This window comes from Arachis hypogaea, chromosome 13 (assembly GCF_003086295.3).
Source record: "Arachis hypogaea cultivar Tifrunner chromosome 13, arahy.Tifrunner.gnm2.J5K5, whole genome shotgun sequence".
Lineage (NCBI taxonomy): Eukaryota > Viridiplantae > Streptophyta > Magnoliopsida > Fabales > Fabaceae > Arachis > Arachis hypogaea.
In genome coordinates, this window is record NC_092048.1 from 14,264,735 (window position 1) to 14,291,655 (window position 26,921).

General features: G+C 31.2%; 2 protein-coding genes across 10 annotated transcripts; both read right to left on the reverse strand.

Annotated features, from left to right (window-relative positions):
- Positions 1-1,841: 1,841 nt before the first annotated feature.
- On the reverse strand, positions 1,842-20,564 carry LOC112737378 (uncharacterized). Of its 9 annotated transcripts, none has more exons than XR_011869387.1 (19): positions 20,224-20,564; positions 19,840-19,908; positions 19,542-19,621; positions 19,185-19,279; positions 18,503-18,657; positions 18,081-18,232; positions 17,719-17,837; positions 16,739-16,902; positions 16,529-16,603; positions 15,828-15,899; positions 14,882-15,019; positions 13,851-14,006; positions 13,192-13,244; positions 12,916-13,094; positions 12,715-12,800; positions 12,613-12,638; positions 12,447-12,540; positions 12,215-12,292; positions 1,842-2,181 (listed from the first exon to the last, which is right to left on the reverse strand). XR_011869387.1 is itself a non-coding variant. In XM_025787256.2 (16 exons), the coding sequence occupies exons 2-15, from the start codon at positions 19,892-19,894 to the stop codon at positions 12,740-12,742; spliced, it is 1,554 nt and encodes a 517-aa protein (XP_025643041.1). In that variant the 5' UTR covers positions 19,895-19,908; positions 20,224-20,564; the 3' UTR covers positions 12,357-12,638; positions 12,715-12,739. The 9 variants fall into 9 exon arrangements, 1 of the variants encoding a protein (XP_025643041.1); XR_011869386.1 differs by lacking the exon at positions 1,842-2,181 and adding an exon at positions 2,434-2,670; XR_003168949.3 differs by lacking the exon at positions 1,842-2,181 and adding an exon at positions 8,757-9,004.
- A 3,105-nt stretch (positions 20,565-23,669) lies between these two features.
- Positions 23,670-24,602, reverse strand: LOC112737380 (pheophytinase, chloroplastic). Its single transcript, XM_025787262.2, has 5 exons — positions 24,486-24,602; positions 24,355-24,402; positions 24,133-24,243; positions 23,936-24,026; positions 23,670-23,848 (listed from the first exon to the last, which is right to left on the reverse strand). The coding sequence occupies exons 2-5, from the start codon at positions 24,364-24,366 to the stop codon at positions 23,748-23,750; spliced, it is 315 nt and encodes a 104-aa protein (XP_025643047.1). The 5' UTR covers positions 24,367-24,402; positions 24,486-24,602; the 3' UTR covers positions 23,670-23,747.
- Positions 24,603-26,921: the final 2,319 nt, after the last annotated feature.

The following is a 26,921-nucleotide window of genomic DNA, read 5'->3' on the forward strand; positions in this document are numbered from 1 at the left end:
AGAACCACAACTGTTATGTTTTTTTCGCGTTTCTCCTCCTCTTCCTCTTCTTTCTTCTTTTTCTCCTTCTTCTTTGTGCTTCTTCTTATTTTTCTTTGCGTGTTTCATCTTCATCTTCGTGTTTCTCCTTCTTCTTCTTTTGATTTTGCAACATTATGTATTTTTTTTCTTTGTTTGATTTTTTCCTCCCTAAAAGAATTATGAGAATATGAAATAAGAAGATGAAGAAGAAGAAGCAGCAGAAGATGAGGAAGAGGAAGAGAAAGAGTTCTGAATTATGCAGAACTTATCATAATAAAAATATACCAAAATATCTTCGTTTTACACCCAAATATTTTCGTGTTACATCCAAATATCTTCGTTTTACACCCAAATTTGCTACAAATACATAAATAAGTTATGCTACATGTATACTAAAATCAACCACCAAAGTCAGCTACCAGTATAAAATACATACTGAAATACAGAAAATAAATTAAAGCACACATGTATTTATACACAAATACATTGGTGGCTGATTTTAGTGGCTAATTTTACTGTATAAATAGCATTTTTATATAGAAATATGTTTTCTCTAATGCTGCATTTTTTTTTCTTCTTCTTCTTTTCCTTATTTCTTTCTTTCTTTTAGTTAAATGAATGTAAGTTCATCATCTTCCAAGTAATTTTGCAACATTATGTATTTCTTCTTCTTTGTTTGATTTTTTGTTTTTATTCTTGTTAAGAGAGTAAAACAAGAAGAAACTTGAGAAGGTAAAACAAAAAGGAAAAAATAAATAAAAAAAAAAGAAGAAGAAGATGGTGATGATGATGAAAAAAAAAAAAAGAAGCAGCAGAAAATGAGGAGGAGGAAGAGGAAGAGTTCTGAATTATGCAGAACTTATCAGAATAAAAATACACCTAAATATTTTCATTTTACACCTAAATATCTTAGTATTACACCCAAATATCTTCCTTTTACACCCAAATTTGCTACAAATACAAAAATGAGTTATGTTACGTGTACACTAAAATCAACCACTAAAATTAGCCACTAGTATAAAATACACACTGGAATACAAATATAAATTTATTCATAATTTCATTTTTCTTTTTATTTGTGCTCCGAACTCTTGTAGAAAAACCTGCAACCTTCGAATAATCCTTGTAAAATTTTGCAGCATCTTCAAGGGTGTTTAAAAGTCATCCAAAACTTGGAGACAAACTGGTCATCAATACCACAGAAGGTCTGCAAAATACACTCAAAATACACCATATTAAAACAAGCATAAACTATAGAATGCAAGTACAACTATAAAATCATCATCAAAAATAAGAAAAACCAGATTCATGAATCATAACTAAATAGAAACTAAAACAATTCAACTAAAATAATAAGACAATTTACCTTCCGTCAGATGAAAAGTCATAAACTATAAATACACCCAAACTTTCCTAAAATACACCCAAATATTCCCGATCTACACCCGAATGTCTGATATAAAATGGACAAAATTATTTTAATTCTAATGAGAAGTAGTACATTAGATTAAATTCAAACAAGGAAGAATAAACAGCAAATATCACAGGCAAGGTTCACGCATTGTTCAGCTAATGAATGTAAGTTCATCATCTTTCAAGTAATTTTGCAGCATTATGTTTTTCTTCTTCTTCTTTGTTTAATTTTTTTGTTTTTATTCTTGTTAAGAGAGTAAAACAAGAAAAAACTTGAGAAGGTAAAACAAAAAGGAAAAGATGAATAAGAAAAGAAGAAGAAGAAGATGGTGATGATGATGAAAAAAAAAGAAGTAGCAGAAGATGAGGAGGAAGAGGAAGAGTTCTGAATTATGTAGAACTTATCAGAATAAAAATACACCCAAATATCTTCATTTTACACCAAAATATCTTTGTGTTACACCTAAATATCTTCATTTTACACCCAAATTTGCTGCAAATACAGAAATGAGTTATGTTACGTGTACACTAAAATCAACCACAAAATCAGCCACCAGTATAAAATACACACTGGAATACAATTATACATTGATTCTTAATTTCGTTTCCCTTCTTATTTATGCTCCGAACTCTTGTAGAAAAATCAGTAACCTTCGAATAATCCTTGTAAAATTTTGCAGCATCTTCAAGGGTGTTAAAAGTCATCCCAACCTTGGGGATAAACTGGTCATCAACACCACATAAGGGCTGCAAAATACACGCAAAATACACCGTATTAAAACAAGCATAAACTATAGAATGAACATACAACTATAAAACCATCATAAAAAATAACAAAAACCAGATTTATGAATCATAACTAAATAGAAACTAAAATAATTCAACTAAAAGAATAAGACAATTTACCCTCCGTCAGATGAAAAGTTATAAACTGTAAATACACCCAAACTTTTCTAAAATACACCCAAATATTTCTGATCTACACTCGAATGTCTGATATAAAATGGACAAAATTATATTAATTCTAATCAGAACTAGTACATTAGATTCAATTCAAATAAGGAAGAATTAACAGTAAATTTCACATGCAAGGTTTACGCATTATTCAGCTACACAATAAAAAACTACTAACTGGATTCAAATTCAGATTCAATTACTAACTAAAACTAAATCACATCTCAGGAATTTCATTGGATTCAGTTTCAAAATCCACTTCGCTCTGGTTCACCTGACAATCTGAAATTGAATCATCCATTATCTTCAAAAACAATTTTAGAGTTTGATGTCAAAAAATAATGGAAATCGAGAATAACAAAGAAAGAGAACAGAGAGAGAAAAGCACGTAAATAAAGAAGGAGAAAGCAGAGAAAAATACACGTAAACGACAAAAGAGAAAACAGAAAGAAACTTACGAAAGAGATCGAAGAGAAAGACAAGAAATTCAAAAAAGAAAATGAAATACTTTTAAAAAAAGAAGTTATATATTTGCGCGTTGATTGAGTTAAAAATCTGTTAAAGACGCGTGAAATATATGTGCATAATAAACGCATTTGAACGTAACATCAATTAAAAGACTTGTATAATAAAATCACTTGTATGCAGAGATTAATCCATCGAATTATATGTACAAGTGAACTTATCAGAATTTAAGTTGGGACATTTTCATACTTGAACATATGAGTTTGAAGGTCTGGGTGAAAATGACAAAAATAGACATTAGGAAGTTGAATTGAAACATGACACATGAAGAATCAATGGACCCAAATGACATTGGCAGAGGCAAAGGCCACGCCACAGCACAATAGTAGAAAATGGGACCCACTTTGAGGCATTCGTTTTGGTGGTGAGTGCTTCTGTGGGCACCACATCATCTTTAATTTGTCCCCCTTATACCCTTCACACTTTTCTCAGTAACATGTTACCAATCAAAATTTCATATTTGTATTTTTGTTAAAAGGGGCTTGCTTATAAGTATCATATTTGATGCGCTTTCACTTTCATCTCAAAATTTAAATCTTCTTGTGTTACATCTCTTATTATTTCCGTCTTAATTATCATAAACTATACTTAAAATAATAGTAAATCTACTCTCGTCCAAAATTTAATTTTTCTTCACATTTATTCATTTAACATAAAAAAAAGATGGAGACAAATTAGCCAGTCATATTCATTTAAAATAATAAAAAAAAAAGATGGAGACAAATTAGCCAGTCAATATCTGGTGCAGATTGATTTTCTTCCACTTTAAGAAGTAAACCAACTCAGTATGTTAATTATCCTGTTAAATCACATGAACGGTATATTTATTTGAATGTTATTAAATTGATAAATTAATTTTTTATTTTTTAACTATTTAATAAATTTTTAATAATAAAAATAAAATAATTAAAAAACTAAAAAATATTTTTTAAAATAATTATAATTTATATTTTTTAAAAAAATATTTTTATATAATAATAAATAAATAAAAAATATTATTTTTATATTATTATATTCAAACATAATTAATAAATAAAAAAATTATACCAAATATTTAAATATTATTTTTTTATTTTTTTAAAAGATTTTTTTATAGGTTCACTCAAACTTGAAATGGACTATTTTTTTTCCTTTTAACAACCGAAATTTGGGTTTGTGGAGATATTTTTAACAAGATTTTTTATTTTTATTTTTATTATGTGAATTTTTTGAGACTACCAATTAAAAGACCAATGTATTTACCATCTTAATTAATGTATCATCGTTTGAAGTGAATTAAATAAAAAATTACATTCACACACACACACGCACGCACACACACACAGATATATATATATATATATATATATATATATATATATATATATATATATATATATATATATATAACTTGCTAAGAATCCAATTATCTGTTTTCTTCTTTTTTTTTTCTGATTTTTTTCCCTCCTCTAGAGTAACACTTTATGACTGAGGCTTGTTAAAACTTGCCAGAAACAATTGGCAGTACCAGTGGCAAACAGAAATATATTCTTTTGTCTAATAATTCCGGGATACATTTTTTGACGACTTCTCTGGCAACAAAGCACTTTCTTAAAAAATTTGTACATTGCATAATGCTATAATTGTTAGTGCAAAGCTATCATGAATCATCAATTTGAAATGAGGACTCATGATCAAGAAGAATGATATGAAATACATATTGGTGGTGTAGCAGGCATGGATTAATTAGAATTGGCATGGCATGATGAAGAGGGTAGGGGACAAATGGACACGTGTCTTATAATCACCGAATGGCAATGAACCTAAGAGAGGATCTCTTAGCTATGCACTCAAATAGTGCTAAGAAAGTGAGGCATGCTTTATGCATAGTAGCATAGACCGTTTATAAGCATGCATGAACTATGAATATGAATGAGTTTATTTATTGGGAAATTATATTTGTATTACTCTTTTTTTTTATAAATTTATTATGTATATTTTTTTTATAGTATAAGGAACTAAATTTTTTTATCTTCTTTTAATTTTTTATTAATTGTTCTTAAGAATTAATTTTAATGTATTTTGAGTATAAAATAATTTTATATTTACATCTAATTCATCTAAAATATACTGTTAGTGTATTAACATTATTTTTAATATTAAAAAAAATAGTGCATATGACATTATTCTTATTTATAAATTATTATTTATTGGGCCTACAAAATTTGATTCTCTAATGAGCCATGATGGTTTTGGATAACATACCCTTCCCCACCCCCACGCGTGATTCCCTCTTAAATCTCTTCAATTCTTACTCACTGGACTTTCTCTTCAGTTCAACTTCAATTTTAATTTTGTCTTTACTCTTTGCAATTATATATATATATATAAAAGATTGAAGTATACGATTGTATCTGCAGTTGTTGGAACAGAAAACTAGCTAAGGTTTGTGGTTGGAGCCACTTATGAGTGGAACTGAAAAGTGTTTACGACCCTATCATTCTTAATTTTGATCAATGGTCACTTTCTGCTTATAGCCATTAGCTAGAAGACACATTATTATGTGGATTCCCTATTTATGTGAACATGTGATACTGTGTAATTTATATAATTGATGCGTGCTCAAGTGACAATAATTTAATTTTGTTTTGGAAGAAAATTATACAAATCTGGGTGGAATTTAGGATACTGCAGAAAATGTTTGTCTACATCAAAATCTATTCTGATTATGACTAATCACTTTTAATTTGAATGTAGTAGAAATTTAGTAGTTTACTTACCTAACATGTATCTCATCGCACTCGCTAAGATATTTTACTTCTAGTGTTAAATAGTTCAATATGAAATTTAGTATTAATTATTAATCAAAGTATACAATCTATACATAACATATACAAGCATGTTGAATAATTTGGAATTATTCAATATTGATTGTTAATCAAATTATACATATGAGTACTATGGCAGGGTTGGTCCGACTGATAAATAGTTTAGTATCGCTTAAGCAAGGTCTTAAATTTGAGATTTTAATTTGTAAATATATAACTATATCTTCGTTAAAAAACTCATCTATTATAGTTAAAGGTGAATTATAAATATGTAACTTGGATCAAATCCAAATTAGTTGGGGCAAATCCTGAATACTCGACAGACAAAAATAATAATAAAAAAACCATATACATGAACTTTCAAACCTCCTCTTAAAATGATACCTGCTATTTCTGAAGAAAGTTAGCTACATAAAACTAGACTTTAATTATTAGCAGACAGTTGTTTATACTATTTAGTATTTAGCCAAGTTTCTTGATGGCTTCCTATCCCACTGCTTTTGAATATCGTTATCGCTGGGGTTAAGAGTTCTCTCTCATAATTCATTCTCATTTAATTAAAGATTTAATTATTCTGTGTAATTACTTTTAATTTTATAATTAGGTCATTTTTATGTCAAAAATTTTAAAATTAGCGGAATATTTCTTCCAAAATACAAAGATTTAATTACGTTTTTAATTATGAATATTTTCAATTTGCGAATAAATATTTATTCAACTCTAATATTTTTTACACTAAGAAATACTTAATTATAAAATTAAAAACAGTAGAGACCAAATTTAAAAAAAATATATATAAAGATCTAATTACAAATTTGATAAAACTATAGGACTAACAGAATAATTAAACCTTAATTAAAAGTCTCATTTCACAAAAGAACCAATGAAACACACCCACCCTTTCCTTGGCATAAATACAAACTATAATTGACCAAACAAGTCTATGTTCCTCTCTCACACTTGCTCCCTCACAAAGGCCACAATTCAGAAAACGAGATATTAATCAATGTGAAGAGAATCATGCACGTTCCAATGCATAAAAAAACCACAAAAAGAAAGGGAAGATGAAAAAATAAAGGGTACTATGTTGGTTAATATCTAGAATGTGACATGAACAGTATGTATCCTCGGAAAAGATAAGGCTCAATAACCCCCCGGAATAAAAAAAACTCATGTAATTAACGTTTACGACCTTAATTGAATTTGCGAAAGTGCTGCAACAGAATGAGTATGTTGAATGGAGAGAATGTCAATGTAATATCTAATTGTAGTTTGGTTGCTGTTTTGTTTGTTATCAGTTTTGAATTTCATTCTTGCTCTGTTTTTTAGATGTTGGCCAAGCTCTTGGCTAATGCTATCTTATTGTAGCAGTCTCTGTTAATGGTAAAAAAATAAATTATAAAAATTTATTTTTTATTTTCCTTTTCTTTTTCTTTCTCTCCTTTGATATATCTCTCTCTATTCTCCTCTACAGTATGAGAAGAACGAAAAGGAAAACAAGAAAAGAAGGCCCCAAAGCTGTTAAAAGGACAAGACAGCATGCAGAGAGAGAGATATACAAAAGGGAGACTGTTATGGGAATAGATACATAAAATGATGAAAACAAAGAGTAAGAGTAGTGAGAGTGAGAGGTCCACAAGGGAATGATGAAAAAGTTTGAAACCTATACTCAAAGAAGAGGTGGGTGGCATAAAGTGAAGAATAGATGGTTTTTGGGTCCAATTACACAGTCCCACTTACATTCTTTTTGCAGTGATCTACAGTGTCCTTGCATTATATATGTTACAGTCCCTAATATTGCTCTTTGACTTATAACACCTCTGTGTTTGAGTCTGAAATTTTAATTAATATAAATAATTATAATTATTTTTGTAAATGAAAGTGGAGAACAGAATAATGAGGATTTGAAGAAGAGTGAAGTGAAGGCATGTGACACCTTTTCCTTCTTATTAAGTCAAGATTGATGATCAGAGTTAATTTAACCCTCCAGAAAAGTGCACCATTAATTGAATCATGCAAAGCATAATTAGTTTAATAATTGTTTGAGAACTTGATTTATCTGAGCACTCATGGGACCATTTTCATAAACAACAATTAGCAACTAGCATCTAATGAATTCTATTTGTGAATGATCCAGCTGTAAAATTTATGGGACCATTTTGCTATACAATTAGCTTAGTATCTGATGAATTTTACTACTTGTAAGTGACCGAGCTGTGAAAATTTTCATCCGTGAGAGTACAGAGATCCTTTAATCTCTTACTTTTTTTAGTCTGTTTAACCAACTCTAAAGTGTTATTGTAACTTATCAGATGTCATTATCTTTTTAAAGGTTTAATTAGTCTATTAGTTGTGTCAAATTTTTAACTAAGTCTTTACAATTTAAAAATCTGTAATTATATAATTAGATCCTTATTTATTGTTATTTTAAAAATATTTTATAATTCATTCTACATCAAATATAAAGATAAATATTATAAAAAAAATGATATTTTTTAACAAAAATAGTTAAAAAAGTATCTAATTGAAAATGTTTATATAATGTAGGAGCTCAATTATAGATCTAATAAAAAATTTGGCTGAAACAATAAAGATATTTAAAGTAATTAAGCTTTTTAAATAGAAACAAGATATATATCATTTATCTTAACCAATCAGTAAATCCAATTGTTTATTTTTCATCAGAAAGTCTGTAATTTTTAAGAGTATGTTTAGCTAAGAGTGAAGATTGAGTAAAAATTTCATAGGTGATGAATTTAATGTGTAATAAAATTATATAGATTCTAATTTCTAGGTTCAAACTTCAAATACTTGAAATGAAATCATTCTTGTTTGCTAGGAGACCTTTTTTAACTCTCAGCTTAACGTTTCCTTAGAATTTTGGCTGTATATATATAGAGGGGTTCATGTCAACTATTTTAACAATGAATTTAACTTCTTAAATGTATTAAAAGAAGGTAATAATAAACTAACCAAGCATGTCATAGCTAGCAGCACAAATCATTTTGAAAAGCTAAGATAAATATAACTCAGATGTTTTTAATTAATTTTATTTTTAAACTTTTCTTTTGGCATATATATATGTAAGTATCATTAACTGATAAGTGACTTAGAAGTTATACAAATAATGCGTATGGGATTACCAAACACAAATAATGCATATGTGTAATTATTATTACTTAAAGAGAAATAAAGTTAGATTAGCAATTTAGCATGCAAAATGATTAAAAGACATACGGCCATTTCTATGAACTTCAGTTCGTTAGCTAGCCCACCGACCCACCCTGGGAAAAAAATAATTATAATAACAATTAAGAAAAAATTAAATTGCATGAACGGCTATCTGAAAAAATGGAACATAACAACATCCTATTACTACCTAATGGAAAATAGAAAAAATGTAAAAGGAAATTAGGAAAACGAAGAAAAGAAGAGTTTCCTTGGATAATTGGAGAGTTGTTATATGACGGAGCTTGTAAAAAATAACCCAACTTTTTCTTAGAAAATTGCAAAAAGTTAAAGAGGGTAATTAGTAGATAGATAGATGATACATTCATGTAATCAAGTAAAACTAATAGTAATAAGAGGAATTTGAAAACCTTTAGCAATGGTTGTTGCCTTGCTTGTGGATCTTTTTGGGATCTTAGGTGATTTTTTTTTTTGGTAAAAAATTTGATATAAAAATAAATATAAATTTTAATACTATAATTAAATAAATATTAAAATACGTAAATAAAATGAAGTGGTCATGTGACTAATATGTGCGGAAAAAGTCAAGTTCTTTCTTGATTCATCTTTTAATTTGGACTTCTAATTTGTAAATCACTTTGTTGGAAAAAATGTTAATTTAAAATATAAAATTAATAGATTAAGTCATATTAATAATAAATTTTGGATTTTTTTAGTTTGAAACTTTTAATTAGTAGAAAAATAGCAAAATGTATTGTTATAAATCATAATAAATTTATATATGTGTGTGTGGGTAAATTTTTAAATAAAATATTATATAGTTTAATTTTAATGCATTGATAATGTAAATAATTTTACAGCATCGTTCCATCATGTTTATTCGTTTAGATAATTATTTATACGCTAATTATTAAAAATAATTATTTTTATTGATGTGGTAATATGTAATTAAATACACGTAAATTGTTAATGCATTAAAATTAAATATATATATTGGAAATTATTGGAAGACAAACGCCTATTTACACCCTACACGTTGGAAGAGAATTTAAGATTAAAGGGTCCCATAATCATGATTGCATGTCATGTTTAATCAACACTCATAGAGGGTGTTTGTTGCAAAAAAGATGCTTTAACTCGATATTTGGAGTGCACCGCTAGCTAGTTAGTTGTGAGTATGTGAAGAGATATGAAAATAGACAAGCAAATGATTTACTCCTTCTAAAGTAATAGGACAAAGGGGAGAGGAAATCGGAACCAAAGTCGAAGGAGAATTTTGGGAAATTGCCCCTCAATCTCTCAATGAAGTTCCACATAATTTAGCCCCAAAAAAAAAAAAATTGATATTTCTTCAACTTTCCTTTTCATGTTGATGTTTTTGGTTAATAATATATAGGGGTTGCAGGCCATAGGTCATATCTTTTTCATGTAACGTAGAAATAAATACTTCCTTGTAATTAGAAAATTTGTTGTTCTTGTATCTTTGTATGCATGACATTTAAGCTTACTCATACAAGCATTATATTTGAATTTGAGATTGAATAATTTCACTTTTGTTTCATATTTTAATCTTCTTATGAAATATATACACCAATCTAACTAATGCATCCTAGCGCAAATTTACAATAAATATCAAAATGCAAAACTAGTTTGTGGGAGAAGGGAAATGGATAACTTCATTGTGGAAATTAAAAAAAAGACACTCCAAATCGTAATTTTTGGATTTTTCAGGTTCTCATATCTTTGAAAATTGTGGAAGGCTTGACTTCATCGCCAAAAGGGTGTCACTCTTCTTTCCCCTTTATTGTTTTCCCGTATTCAATAATTACGTAGAAATAAAGAACAAAGATTTTCTTTACCATTTCTCCCTCCTTCCGCTAAAATGTTGTCACTCTTTCTTAATCAACGACAAAAATACTTATTATCATAAGAAAGTTGAAAAACTTAATGGGCACCAAAAGTTCGATTTTCTTTTTCTCTCTCTGATTTCAATCTTCGTGTTTGTGTTTTCCTAAACATGCGTTATAGTTATAGCTATGAAAGGTTGCAATATCAATATTGCAAAATAAATAATAAAATTCAAAATGTCGTTATGTCCATCAAGGAATCCAACCTATTAAGCAAAGATGAAAACTCAAAAAATAGCATAATGTTGTTTAAGAAAATGGAGCTCACTTTATACTTATTTTCTTTGTTGGATACTCGTCCATTATGGAAGCCTAGTCTACAAGTTAATAATAAGCTTCATATTTTTCCCCCTATGCTATTTTCAACTTTTCTTCAGCTTTCAAAGCTTATAATTACCATTGTTGGTCGTTTCTAGTGACAATGGAGGCCAACCAACATACTCGTGGCAGAGTGGGTGTCCTATGAATCATAACCTTTGTTTCTTTCTGACCGTCTCCTTCATCACTGTTCTGCTTTTTGCGAATTGGTTTTGACTTTTAAGATTCTCTCCCTATCCCATTTGCTACAATGAGGTTTGTTTGTTTGGAGAAGGGGATAGAGACAGTAAAAGAAAAAAGATTAAAAAAAATCTATCTCAAGCCAATTTTTACGAGAGACTATCTCAGTAAAAATTTTAAAACTAATTTTTATATCTCTAAGACTCTAACAAGAAGAAACAAAAAAACTGTGGTATTTACTTTTTACTTACTCTCGCACCATCTCCATTTTTACTTCCTAGGACAAAAACCAGATGTTCAAACCCTACCTTAATCAAAAGCTTACTCCTCATAAATATTTTATTTTCCATTCTTTCGTTTTTGGAAAGTGATGTGTAGCAAATTTCATATCAGTGAGGAGAAAATTACCTCCGCCGCTATCTTCACGTTTTAGATTATAAATTGCGATTAAGCTTTTCATTTTTTCTTGTTTGGTATTGAAGGTTTTCAATTTTATTATTTGTTTTTTCCCCTTCATCTGATTAGTATAATTGCTACAAATTTTATCCCCACAAACATCAAATAAAGCGGCGATATAAAATACACCTCAATCAATCTTCACTACTTTCAGGTTTCTTAGTTGGCCATTTTCCCTTGTATGTTATTCATTTTCTCTCACTTTTCACCTATACTCACCATACTCTATTGATTTTTAATCATTCCACAGGCTTTTAGCCCTAAGTATATTGGATAAACAATCGATAATTTCCTAAGTTTTGTTTTAATTCAAAATTTCAGCAATTCAGCATTATTTGAGTGTGTGATACGTACAAATAAAACGGGGTGGAACGATATTTTTAGCGTATCAGATTAGAAAATGTGAGCACAGTAGCACACCCATTTAGTTAGTTTTCAACTGACCTGAATCTGGCTAGAAGGTTAACTCGATTTATAATCTCTTGTAGCCTTACAGGTCCACATTTGTTGTGTTGTGTATTACTGCATATCAATATGTGCAGCATAACACAAAAATTAAATGAAGATAAAGCAGATACAACAGATATAGTCACACAACATTTGTCATTTCTCAATCAATAAATTCAAAAGTTTAATTTACAGAAAAATCAAGGACAAAGAAGCTGGATAAATATACCAAATTTTAGTCAGCGAGTTAGATCCACCACGGTTCCATTCTCCTCCTTTTTGGTTATTATCTCAACAAACCAACTAATTTTCTTTGTTACAAACTGCTCAATCAGATTCAATAGTTAGTATTCTTCTATTGGCATGGGTAAACATATCATGCCACAGAAAACTACCTGGTAATCCATGCTCTTTCCTCTGCCTGCAGGAAAATAGTTATTTGTCATGTCCAAGGATAAATTCGAAGAAAATAGTTGTTAAAAAGATATAAAACTTACCATACAGGTAAATTTGCAAAAATCTTCAGTCTGAGTGATCACGAAAACGAATAATCCTTTTGATGAACGGTTTTTCCCGTTGGTAGCTAAAAGACAGAAATGGGTACATTCAGACAGTAACTAGTATAAACTATTGTGTCTATCAGTAGTTATTAGAACTCTTTTTAAGATAACAATGATAAGTAGGAAGAAAGAATATACATCACATAAGATGAAATGCAGAAGCAAGCCAGCCCAACAGACAAATGGATCATGAATGTTGGCCAGAAGTTTTCTTGGTCCAGAAATATATTCTCAGAAATGAGAGTGATTACACCTGAAATTAACAGAAAAGTCCATCCTGAAGGCAAGCAGCTCGAGAATGAAAATGAGGAAGATTCCTGCGGACAGAAAAAAAAATACACAAGTATGATATGAATGCCTGGGTCAGAAATATGATCAAATTAAGGTCATGAAAAACAAAGCCAACAGTCATACCTTGAAATAATTTTTAATGAATACAGCAGAGTATGAAATCCTCAAGGTCATATCTATGTTTGAGTCAAGAAACCAAAGAAAACATTTCTTTCCCATCAATGATGCAACTTAAACAAGAAAAATAGACAAGTATAATACAAAATTGCTAGATCAACATGGGGAACACTTATAGGAGTCCTACAGTATTGTATTGATTGTATTTGCATTCTAGTAATGATTAAAATAGTAACCACACAAAATTTCAGCTACTTATACAGAATAAGTGTCTAGGCTTCTTGTTAAGATGCATTAACAACTTAGAAGACTAGCATGTTGCAAGTTTAGGCATAGAGACAGTTACATCTGATTTAACATCATCTTGTGGTAGTAAAACCCACAACATAACAGATGATAGAATATTTACTTTAATTGATTCTATCTGTAAACCCATTTTTTCCAGTGATCAAGAGCCTCACCTTTAAATATTTTACGTAATAACCCCACTTCTCCTTAAGATCTAATTTTCCCCTTAACCTTCATTTGAACAATTGGCTGTAAATAATAGTTGTAATATTTGAGCATCAACTGGACATCACAAAAGAAAGAAAAAAAATGTTAAATAGCTTGAAATAAACAACTATAGGATTGCTAAGCCAGCAACCCAAAGGTATGAAGGATACTGAGAGAATTTGCCATAATTAAGCCAACTGCCCCAGCTATTCTTATTAGCAGGACATTCAAAACTACATAGATCACCGAGAATACAACTAATGAATGATTTGAACGCTTTAGTTGGCTCTCTGTTGCAACTGAATGCAAGAAGGCTTCAGATGTTCCTGAAGCAAGGAGAGAAACATCATAATTTTAAGTATGGAATTTATCCAGCAGGGTAGCAAGCTTGTTACATACAAGGAAATAAGCACATGTATAATGCAATTCTGGATTAATATGCATAATAGGCATTAGGCATTGAAGTAAATCTTAGCTGCAGTGCTACTAGGTAGTTTTTCTTTTTTTAAATAAAAAGTGGCAATGACACTAGTTGAACAAGTTAACTGAGAATAGAAAACTTGCATGCCATATGGATTTAAATGGGTAATGGGTTTAGGGTTAACATCTATCAAAGTTTAGGAAATCAAAAGTTTCTCCCACAATCCCACGTTTTATGCTAAAATTCTCTTTTGATATTCAGTCTTACCTGAGTCAAGTATTAATCCAAGTTTCATTTCCTACCATGATATCCTCATTAATCTCACCAATATCCATGTGATGCTTATGCTAATCCTGTCCCTAAACAGCTTTCAACATACAAGCACCCATCCATTCCATGAAAATAATTTTTTCTCCCAACTGAATATTTTTGTGATACAGCAAGCCTAATCAGAAATGATCTTCCTTCAAGCATACAAAAACTAAACGAAGGTTTCTTATGTTATACCCATTCCCAAACCTGTTTATACATCAGCCTCAGTTGTTAGTAGCAAACAATAAATGCAATACATCTACTATCATTCAGTCATGTCTTTTTTTTTTTGTAAAATTCACTTAGTAATATCTAGAAAGTAGAGCCCCAAACACCAATCACAAAACCAATAATAATGGGTGAAGAATAACAAACATAGGATAGATAGTTGCAAGTTCTGCTACCAACCATGAATGTGTTTTAGGATTATTATAAACTAAGCAACAAGAGACAAGGTGAATCACTAACCATTGATAGCCAAGACAATGACATAAAGGCAGTAGTAGCGGAGAGCAGTTGACGCTTCCCCATCACTCCATTTTTCACCATACAGCAATCTAATGAGCGAATAAGAATAACTTGGACCAAATGCCATAAAGACAAGGCCTGGAAAGAACAATGATACCACAAGGTAAAGACTAGAATATGAAATTTAGGGGAAAACATGCAGTTGAAATCTATTCCCAGCTATGAAAAGAGTAAAGCTTGCCATACAACTATAGCCACAACTCTTAATAGCTACATATTATTCTTCTCAAATTATATGTCTATAGATGTCTCTCACTATGTGGAAAACATTGTCTTCAGTTTCATGTAAAGAGGCTCCTTGAGATGGAATAAAGTGTTGGCTCCAGGGTAGACTCAAGACAAGCTAAAAGAAAATTTTAGTCCCATGGATAGACCCTTCTTTAATTTCCTTTATACATCTATTTATTTTAATTTCCAAGGAAAATGGGTCAAAGATTTATAGTCTGATAAATAGCGATGTACAACACCCAATTGTAATGACTCACTCTTTGGTCATCACATTTTTTCTTTTCTTTTATTCACTCTCACAAACCAAACATTGCTAATGCTTATACAGAAGAGAAAATCATAGTTCAATAGAACATTTTAACAATGAACCTGATATTAGGCATGGCAGCATCTCATATGGCTAAACATTAATTTACATTGTCTAGACTAGTACTAGTTACAACTATAGTCAACTATTCTGAAAGATATAACATCATTTCTCCCAACAGTTTGTGTGACTTTAGCAGTCTATGTGAAACCACTCAACACACACGGCCAAGGAAAACTTCTTCAAATGAGGAATAGAAATAAACTATTGTTACTGAACCAAAGAAAAGCAAAACCAAGGAACTCATATCTGGGACAAAATTTCAATGTGGAATTAAATGAGAAGGCATACCAATCAACAAAACTAACTTGAGGGACTCCATCAAGCAGTTTCCTAATTTCTTGCTCTTCCCTGGATATTGTCCTGTCAAGAATGGCCAAAACAATGTTTGAGCATATTATATTTTTTTAAAAAAAAAGAAAGAAAGAAAAGAACACTATGTTAGTGGTACAAAAACAGCAAACATCATGATTATATACTAAAGGAATCTGACATAAAATATATTAGTTAAATATTAAATAAATAAACAAAAACCTCATGACAATATATGCTTACATTGCCATGAATAAATGGCCAAGATCTTCATGGCAAAGAGTACTGATTAAAACCATGTAAGCCTTTACACATCTATGACTAAATGAATGTTCTACGTATGAAAATAAGTATGTCCCCCATAATATTAATATAGTGCTAACAATATAATCATGCTCATCCCACTTATTTGTTTGATGAAAAATACTGACTTCAGATTATCAATTTCTTTATATTTAATCACAATAAGGGAAATAAGTCTCATGGTCAACTAAAACTAATATAACTACTCAGGAAAATTCAGGAGAGAGGAATGAAGTATAACATTTATAATGCAAAGAAACAAACAAGAGGGGAAGAAAAGCAGGAGTAAAGTAGAAGCAAAAAGGTAAAAAAAAATAGAAAGGAAGAAATTCAGGTTTTCCAGCCCAAATATTGAGTGAACAAGAGAGAAATAGAACCTGAAGCAGACCTTGCAAAGGTTACATATGAACTTTCTTCAAAAGGTAAAAAGACTAGTCTCACCACTAAGCTACCTGAAAGGTGATGATATTTAAAATTGAATATGAGAAAATCAATCTTATTTCTCAATAAAAATAAGAAACATTCTTAACCAAATTAGGAAAAGCAATTAAGTTTAATGGTACAAATTATGAAAACCAAATTCAGACCTAATTTGTCCACAAGACCATATACTGCTTGATTATATGGTGTATCCAACCACACAAGCACCATTTTTTCTCCTTCCTGAAGAATCAACTTTTGATAAGATTGAAAGGTAAACAACATGCACATCTTGGACAGCTGCTTATCAAAGTCAATCAGTTTTCCTTCTCTGCAAAAATTTGAGATAATTATAGAATGTATGCTTACATTTAAATAATCTGACGTAAATAATAAATAATTTGATTAACCTTTTCATTGAACAGCTTAGTAAACATATCACTATGAAAGTTTATCCCATTCTATCAAACCAACTTAGATGTTAATAATAGTATTATCTATGCTGCAACACTGCAAAACATTGTATCCAGGCACGCAAATGAGTACAACTGTACAAGAAGAGAATAACATAGTTCAACCTTAGTAAATGAGAGGTTTATGTCAATAATCACTGAAGATTTCAAGGATAAGTTCCTAGCAAATACCATGGCTCTCCGATAATTTTAAAAGATCTAGCATGTTATACACACATTTATAATTTCAGAAGATGAAAGAAATAAAGGCAAACTCATCCATGTTCAAGAAGTGACTCAGAGAATCAAATGATAAGCTAATAAACAATATTACTGGCATCCAACAATGAAATTACACAAGTGATTACATCTACCAAGCCTTGATAATTGTGTTGCTATTTAATACACAAAGTTTAATCCACTCTACCAAAGATTACATCAGAAAATTAATCCCAGAAAAATTATATAGGACAGTACCAATTCAGTTCTTAAGATAATATACAATCATCTCCTTGAACTGCCAGTGCCTAATTGTAGATTCATTAACAGTCAAAACTTTTTTCATTTTTCCTTTAATTTCCTTTATCTTATTTATTCTTATCTTCTAGAAGAGAAAATGACAAAAGCGGCCGGTACCAACCATGTAAAGAACTAGACATATTTAAGTCTCAGAAAAAAGGTATACAAAAATTAACCTGAATGGGAAAAGGTAAGAACATTTGAATTTGCTGAAAAGAATGAGATAACCCCAGTAGCCAATAAATAAGCAGGCTCCATACACAGATTGTGATAATGCAAATATGATTGGTTTTTCCTGAAAATGGTCAGTCAACTCTGAAATCAGTCATATTTCTAAGGATATGCTGACCAGAAATATAGAATAGCAATTCTATGCATCCAGCTAACAGCATAAGCTTTGAAGACTATTTCTCCTTGAAAAAAATCATTATTACAGTTCATCAAACTGGATGCAAGTACATTGTCAAGCACTGACTATATTATGCTTATGATAAGGAAATTGGACAAAGTCTGTAGCACAATACAAATAAGCTCTTACCATTTGAGATTTCTTGACAAGTAGAAAGTACATTGTCAAGCATCGTGAAATAGTAGCTACTGTCTCAACCATCAATCTTAATTCAAGCAAGACCAAGTTCTGTGAAAGAATATACAAAGGCTCAGCTAAAAGCTCCAAAATGCATGCAAGACCTGACATAACAAGTCAAATTGATTAAATTTGAAAGATTACATTGTGTGATAGCTTGAAGAGTTATTCCAGGCTGCTTGATTACATGTGGATTGAACAAAAATAAGATTATGGAATTCTTTTTCTCATCATGAATAATCAATGTCTCCAGTAAAGTTAGGCTTTATCTTTAGGGTTTTCTAACTACGTTTTTTTTTTAGCTTAGCCTTAAATAGTCACACAAAGACAAAAGAAAAAATGAGTATAAATTGCATAAAGCTCAAGTAGATTACCATTGATCAACACAGCTTGCCCAAGTGAACTAGAATAACTTAGGCCTTGCAACCATAGAACAAAAGAGCATGCCACTATTGTAATAAATATTCCAAGCGGGAAACTCATCCACACCACTTTCATTAGCTTCACAACATCTTTTGTATTGCCATCACTATAAAATGAAAAATGTATAAGATAAAAGGATTTGATCAGGAGCGTTCGGAAATTAAATTAAGAACGTAAAATCTAATGAAAGCAATAAAGCTTAATTTGCATTCCATAAACTACATTTTTGGAATACTATATTCTATACAATCAAAGAGATAGATATAACCTAGTGTTAATTGAATCAATTTGACTTTTCCATAGTTCTTTCACCTTATGCAAAACCAACTTTGATCACAAACACTTCCTTTGACCAACAATATAGTTCATACATAGCATCATAAAAATCAGCTCTAAACTAACATTGCATTTGCAGGTCTCAGCCTAAGACTCATCCTTAAATCCACTTAGTTGAAAAACATAGATCAGATAAACCTAATCAAAGAGAACTAAAAGAACTGGCAAATCTCTCACCATAGGGATGGAACCTGCACTATCCCTAACTGAAGCAAGGAACCCAAATTAACTCAATAGAGAAAAAAGTTTCTAGCAAAATTTCCTACATAACAGAAATAGCAATGCATGATGGATCACCTTTGCATTTCCATGCGCAAGCATGCTCGCCGGAAGCCTTCCCGACTAAGAAATAAAACACATGTGACAAACAGATGAAACTGCACTGCATATAGCTGCATCAAAGAAACACAGAAACAAAACAACTGATCATCCAAAACATAAGTACAAGAAGCAGATAAGCAATGAAAATCATTTGCTAAAGCTATCTAATCTGAGTAAATGATAGGGAACACTGCCGGTGGCAAATTTTATCAAGCACATGTATACATCACAACAGAAAGAGAATCCGCTTCTAAGTTTAAAGATGAACACAATCAAACATACATATACTCAGTTGCACACAGAAGATGTAAACAGCAATAGAAATTGATTTACCGCATAGTCTTCTTGTGTAAGATGCCTTACAATCCATGTATTGAATATAAATGGAATTCCTCTTGACAAGAATTGAGTAGCTGGAATCATGATATCCACATTCAACACATCGAGAAAAGAAGATCAGCAAGCCTTGTTATGTAAGGTAGCACCAGAAAAAGAAAGAACGAATGCAATACTATTTTAACGAAAATCTGGAACAGTTAAACTAAAATCTGATGTATGTTTTCCAGTTAAACTAAAATCACATTGCTAAATTGTCATTACTGAAAAAAGAAACAATAATTTAAATCGAAACCTAAGAGGTATTTGAAGGTGCGTGACAAATTGGTAGAGTCCTTGTCCTTCGACATGATCGAACTCGAAACTGCAAAAACAGTGAAAAAAAAAAAAGAAAAGAAAAGGATAATGTGAGCTTCTCCAATCGATTAGGCTGAAAGAGATGTGCGTGGTAGCTGGTTGTTGCCTTGGAGAGAGAGAGAGAGAGAGAGAGTACGCAAAGGAAGGAGACGAGAGAAATTCAAAGTGCGGCTAAGTTATGAGCAGAGATGGAGGAAGATCCGAAGAGGGAGGAGGAAGGAGAGGCAAAAACACAGCAGTAACAACTACAACAAATTGAAAAACTGGAAACAAAGCAACTAACACAGCGGATTGAGGACTGAAAAATTAAAAAACATATTACCTGAGGAAAGTCCTGAACTGAGAAGCCGAGGAGAGGCTTAGCAGAGGACTGGGAGGCGACGTCGGCGATTGCAAGGCTTCTGGGAGAGAGGAGAAGACGGTGACTGAAAGGCGGCAGGGAACAGCGACGACGATGGCGACTACAAGGTGGCTAGAAGGCGACAGCGAGGAAATCGAAAACGGAAATAGATTGCACCGGCGAAGGAAGGGGACGACGGCGGATAGGGGGAATGCCGCGGCTGGGTAGGAGGAGAGCACGGCTGGGAGAGGAAGAAGAAGATTTCAGAGTCAGGAAATTGTTCGTAAATTTTGTGTTTTTTTTTCTTTTTAATCCAAAACGACGTTGTATTGGCGCTTGGCGCTGGTTTAAAAACCTGCTTTTTGATTTTTTAAATTTTAAATTTATTTTAGAGAATAAAATGTAAACTCATTATTTATTTCATATGTGGGACTACAAAAATATGAAAAAAAAATAATTTATGAATGAGAGATTACACTTTATTTTCTAAGGTGAAAATTTAAAATTTAGAAAATTTAAATTCAATTCTGATACCATTCGACCCATCGGTTTTGGGTCTTCGACGATTTTTTAATTTGTCATTTTGTCAAAGCAGAGACTCACATAAAGTTGTTTTTATAAAATAATTGATAGTTAAAAGTGGTTAAATTATTTAATATATTTGACTAAACTATCATCAAACAATTTTTAATTATGAACTTCACATGTAATCATGTATTCAGTTTTTACCAGAATTTTATTAGATCGAACTGAATTCAGTAATGTTTTGCTGTTCAAAGTTCAAACAAAAATAGATCTTCTCAATTTTATTTTTCAATTGAAAATATAAAATACAATCTATAGTTCCTCAATCTTTTTTAACCAACTTAAGTTAGGTTAGTTTAGTTGTTAGCTTACTAGTCTGTTTAAATAAGTATTGGTAGAGGTGTTCATAGATCGGATTTGATCCGCATATCCGCTGTATTTATCCGAATCCGATTCGAAAATTACGGATATGGATCCGATCCACAAGGCTTTCGGATAGGATCGGATCCGCACACTAATCGGATCGGATTGCGGATTTTGTGTTGGTATCTACATATCAGTGTATCCACAAAAATAAAAAAATAAATAAGTAAATATTCTTTTTATGTTTTATTTCAACTAATAATTATTATATATGTTGTATTATTTTAATTTATTATTTAAAAAATTATATTTAATATTATTTTATGAGTAAACATATTTAAAAGAATAGAAAAATGAATTTTATTGATATTTTTTAATAAAAATAAGCTTTTAAAAATATTTTGGTGTTTTGCGGATATATCCGATATCCGATCTGCACATTGCGGATATTGGATCCGATGATTTTAGTATGGATCGGATCGAAATTTTGGATCCGATCCGATCCAATCCGTGTACACTCCTAAGTATTGGAGATTCGAATCTTGCCTAATACATGTTGCAATTCATTGGGCATGGATAAATTTTTAAATAGAGCTCAAATCTGTCGTAAATTAGTCTTTAGTCGTTGGAAGATACCGTGTAAAGCAAAAAAAAGACCTTCAATAATTTTTTTTAGTCTCACTTATAAAATATACAATAAAACTAACTTGGTTTGACTTTGTTAAGTATTTTATTTGGTTGTAATTTCACATCAGCGCGCTCTCTTATGTTATCATTAGCGTCTTCGTCTTCTTCTTATTCTTCTATACACGTCTACTGGTGCTGATGCTTATTATTCTTCTCCTTTTTCCTCTTCTTTTTCTTTCATCATCATCGCCATTGTCACCACTACCACCACCAGCAGTTCTTCCTCCTCTTTTTCTCAATTGAATTACTCCTCCTCCTCCATTATCATTATTATCATCATTCTCATTATCGTTATTGTTATTGTCGCTATTATCGTCTTCTTCTTATACATAAATAATATTGTTCATTTTCTTTTTAATTTTTGCACTTGTTTTAGTTAATTTCGTTGCGTTATCTATAGATTTTCCACTTATTTTCTTTTTTTTTTATCAAAATTTGTAAATCTGCAACTCAAGTCTGGATGAAATAAATTCTTAGTTCCATTACATTATTTAGTTGAAGATTTTGGTGTTAGAATAAAGATATTTCAATGTTATTCTTTAGAAATTTGTTTGTTGTTTTATATATCAAATACATCGTATTCTTCTTATACGTAATGCCACTATTCATTCTCTTTCGAATTTTTGTACTTGTTCTACTTAATTTCGCTGTGTTGTATACATATTTTTTCACTTATTATCCTCTCTATTAAATTTGTAAATCTATAATTCAAGTCTTCATGAAATAAGTTTTTAGTTCTATCACATCATTTAGTTAAAAATTATTAGAATGAAGACATTTCGGTGTTATTTTTCAGTTTTTTATATTTGAGATAAGTATTCAATTTTAAGTAATGTTTTTGTGTCATGTTACGGAACTTCTGATGTCAATTTTAAGTAATTCGGTGCTATTTTGTTTCATTTTATAGAGTCAACGTGATATTTTAGTTTGCAATTTATTTTTTACATTATATCATTGTATTTGAATTTCGGTGTTAATTTAAACAAATTTTGGTGCTATTTTTATTTCTGGCAAAAAATTAATCCAATAAATATGAACCTACATTCATTTATTCAAATATAGTAGATACATATTTATTCAAATTTAATATGAAAGCAATACTTCTAAGAAAATAGGTAAGAGCAACAATAAAAAAAAAGAAAGAAAAAAAATACAACATTAAAAAAATAATTTATTAAAGTTAAAATATTACGCTGTTATTACTGATAAATTCTGCATCACTCAAAACTCCTTCTCTTTTCTCTTTTCCTGCTCCTCCTATTCTTCTTCATCATCATCTTCTGTATTTTATCACAATCAGATGGTCAAATATAAAGGTTGTTTACAAGCCCATGAACACACACGAAGGCAGGAGTTATAGTAGACTTGCAACTCCTTTATCTGGTCGTGGAAGAGTTGATTCTCTATATTAATCTTTTGTGGCAAGTTAGCTCCCATTCAGGCTGGATTTGGAACGCCAGGTCGAAGAGTTACACACTTACACTGCCAAAGAGGGGATATATGCAACGGCAGAGTTGTTACATATTCAAAATGAGATTCAAACCGTGACGCTCCAGTTCCTTTAACAAACACACACCCCAGTCCTCACGTTCATTAGTGGCATTGGAGTCCCTTGCCTTAGGAACACCGTACACATACCTCGACGTCTTGACAAGAAACTCAACCCATTCCTTTCTCTCAAACTCTCCATCACCTATATCCATGCTCATCAAAGTCCAATCAAAGTACTTCTTACGCACCCTAAGTTTAGCAAATCTAGGAATTGGATAGAATGTTGGATGTTTTTTTAGAAATGGACCAATTTAATTCAAACTCTCTAACAATTTATATGAATAAGTAAGAAAGAAAATAAATTATAAAATGTTCTGGTAATAATGAATAATGATTAATGATTATATACATTTACATTTTGCTATATACATCAATAGACTTTAAGCTGGGGACCCTGTCAAAATTTGGCTTTCAATCCTAGGTATCCACTCATAAAGGATATCATTCACTTGTTCTGGCACCTCATCGTGCGGACAATGGCCTGTAATGTTAGAAGTTTAAAAATTTGGATATCATTAAAAAATTAAAAGTTAAAAATAGATGAACAAGTATAAAAAGTTATAGTTACCAGCATCCAATTCTTTAATTACAAGTCCATCGCAATGTTCTTTCAGTGTAGCCACCCTGGAACTGGAGTCAGAAATTGGATCTTTCATCCCCTGATAACAAAGAAATCAATAACAAGATACGAAGCTATACCAGAGATTAATTCACATACATATATCATATCAACTTCAAATTTTCTTGCCATTAACGTTAGAGTACCTGTATAATCAGAACCTTTTCCCTGAATTCTTCAATAAGAAAATTAAGAGGTATGGAAAGATTAAAACTGAAGATGCTTTCCACGACCACAGGAGAACCAGGATCATAAGACTTTACATATGTAAGGAGATGGCAAAATGAGCCATGTATACACATCAGAATAATGCAAAACTCAAAGTGAAGCAAATTACTAAAAAGTAAAAGCCAAGAAGAAGAGGATACTGCTCTTAGCATTTTATTTATGAGCCCATCATCTGCTCTTTCTGTCCGCTGCATGCGAAGTTAAATGCCTCAGAACCAAGCAAGATCCACACCAAAAATGTGAGACATAATTATACCTTTGAAACACTTACAGTTGGATAACATTTCTTAACTAACTCCTGAATCCGTAACCTCAAATATAGTAGAAGAACACGAGAGCCCAACCAGGAGGCGCCGGAGGTTTTCTATCCTGAATAGGAAAGCATGTTATAGGACTCGGTAATTGAATTATTTTATAATAAATTATCAAGATTGTCATATTATTACAAGAAATGCTTTGAGAAATTATAAAATAGATTTGAATTAAATCTAATCAATCATACTAGGTGTGCATAAAAAATCAGACACCAAATCAGCAATTCATATAGAATACATATTAGAATACGAAATATACATATATACACATACATGGTGGCAGATGTGCGCGTAGATTTATCTCATCTAAGAAACAAACTTAACTTGGACCAAATCAATCACCCAAACCCCAACTTTCATTGATGCATTTCGCTCTTTCATTCTATTTTAATTTGCTGAATCAAAAATCTAGTAATCTGCTCCAAATCATTTAAAGCAGCAAAATAAATAGTCTCATGCAGAAGTCATTTTCCAGATAAATCAAACAGAAAAAAATCCATGTACTACTATGCTCCAAGTTCTATGGTATAGTTTCAGTTGTTCTGATTTACACTTACTTCAGGTAAAGGTATGTATGTATAACTAGGGACGACATTGCCAGCACTGTGATTAGGACTACAGATTTGACCAAAACACTCCAAAGACAAGAAACAATGGATACGAAATAACCTGGAGTAAGAAAAACAATTATCAAATCATCAACAGCGGATGAAGAGACAAGTAGAAAAAAAATATAGAAATGCAACAAGCTACAAATTTCTGTGTGTGTGTAAGTGTGAAAAGGACAGATTTTTTTAGAGGAAGTACACCCAATTTATGTAATCATACCACCAATTGAGTTCCCGACAAGGTGGACAGGTTCACCCACAACATCAACAATAAAATCTCTCAATAGTTCGGCCCACAAGATTCAGTATACACAATATTTGGCTTTTCTGAATTGCCAAATCCTAACAATGTAATAGCCCAAACACGATTTCCAGCTCCAGCTAAACCATTTATGTTGTCACGGTAGTGCTCTGCGAAAGCGCAAATCCATGCACAAGAACAACAGCAGGACCATCATTGCCAGCAACTGTATACTAACAAACCAATTTTTGTCTTATTCATTAAATTGACAAAGAGAGTGACTGGCCATTTGAATGAATCAATCGTTGATATGATAAATCAGTTGAATACCTGAATAAGAAAACCATTCCATTTCCACATCCGTGTTGAGTGTATCCCATCATTGTTTGTTTGATTTCTCAAAGCCATAAGCCAGTACACTATGTTCCAAAAAATAAATGAATAGATCATTTGATAAGAAAGGTCAAGGAAAGTTTTCTGTTACAACTAATAAGAATAACCAAATCAATAAGCAGAAAAAAAATTGTATTCTAATATAGCAAAATTGCTAAAACTAGCACCTCCTTTGAGCACACAGCATCAACTGCTCCTGCAATTGTGGTAGCTGATATCCAAAGGGAGATATAAATCCTGCATTCGTTCTTCTCATATTGATAGCTTCATAGTGTACCTTCTTTAGATATATGCCAAAGATAGAGCAGGACAAGAGTGCAATAATGATGCTCCATTCCGACTTTCAGAAGCACGTACTTTCATGTATCCTGCACAGATTAAAGGTGAAAAGACATTTCACTGTTCGTGTTTTTAAACTGACCTCTAGACTCCATACTCAAGACCCTAGAAGATATTAGCCAACAAATAATCACAAAAGCCAGGTTTTTACTACATACTCTTGCCAGTCATCACGAGCTGTTCCTCGAATATCTCAAATATGCAGCCAAGGCATTTAATACATTGTTTGTTCCACCTCCTACAGCATTACCTTTTTGTGACAGGAAACAGATCATTTGATTCTTTGACTGCAGTTGCCTAGAGTCATAACTTCCTTCACTGCTCCCACTAGACTTCATTATTTATTCCGTAATAAGGTTCAGCTGATGTCAACTTGATGAGTTCCACCTCTCTCTCAATCTCCCTTGGTTGCTGGTAATGAAATCTTTACATCATCATATACAGGAAGAGTACCTATTTCAATGAAAATCTATCATATGACTTTGGCCACTTACAAGTGCAAGATGTTAAATGGATTAAAAAAATGGAAAATATAATATCAAATACTCTTCCAAAAGAAGATCATGACAAGTGACAAGAAAAGTCAACCACCACAGAACTCACCCCAGTCCAGTTCCATGTCTGCAGCAGGTATTTGACAGCTGAAGTGGTTCAGTTACAGGTAGTCGAAGTTTCTTAAAGTCATCGTATGATGCAGGAAGATTTTGCAGAACCTATTGGATAGTGATAGAAACGACCAAATCAATTATCGACAAGTTAATAAAGTAATCACCAATTACCACATTAAATTCTTCAACTCTTGAACAATTTAG

What these genes read in the sequence shown, in the direction of transcription:
- LOC112737380 (XM_025787262.2), bottom strand. An exon ending in AAAAGGTTCTGATTATACAG is followed by an intron (nt 24,027 to 24,132) that starts GTACTCTAACGT and finishes CTTTGTTATCAG; the next exon opens with GGGATGAAAGATCCAATTTC. An exon ending in AATTAAAGAATTGGATGCTG is followed by an intron (nt 23,849 to 23,935) that starts GTAACTATAACT and finishes CTAACATTACAG; the next exon opens with GCCATTGTCCGCACGATGAG.
- LOC112737378 (XM_025787256.2), bottom strand. Translation starts at nt 19,894, where the DNA reads ATGTCGAAGGACAAGGACTCTACCAATTTGTCACGCACCTTCAAATAC. An exon ending in TCTTACCTTTTCCCATTCAG is followed by an intron (nt 16,903 to 17,718) that starts GTTAATTTTTGT and finishes AAATTTTTGCAG; the next exon opens with AGAAGGAAAACTGATTGACT. An exon ending in CTTTGCAAGGTCTGCTTCAG is followed by an intron (nt 15,900 to 16,528) that starts GTTCTATTTCTC and finishes CATTCTTGACAG; the next exon opens with GACAATATCCAGGGAAGAGC.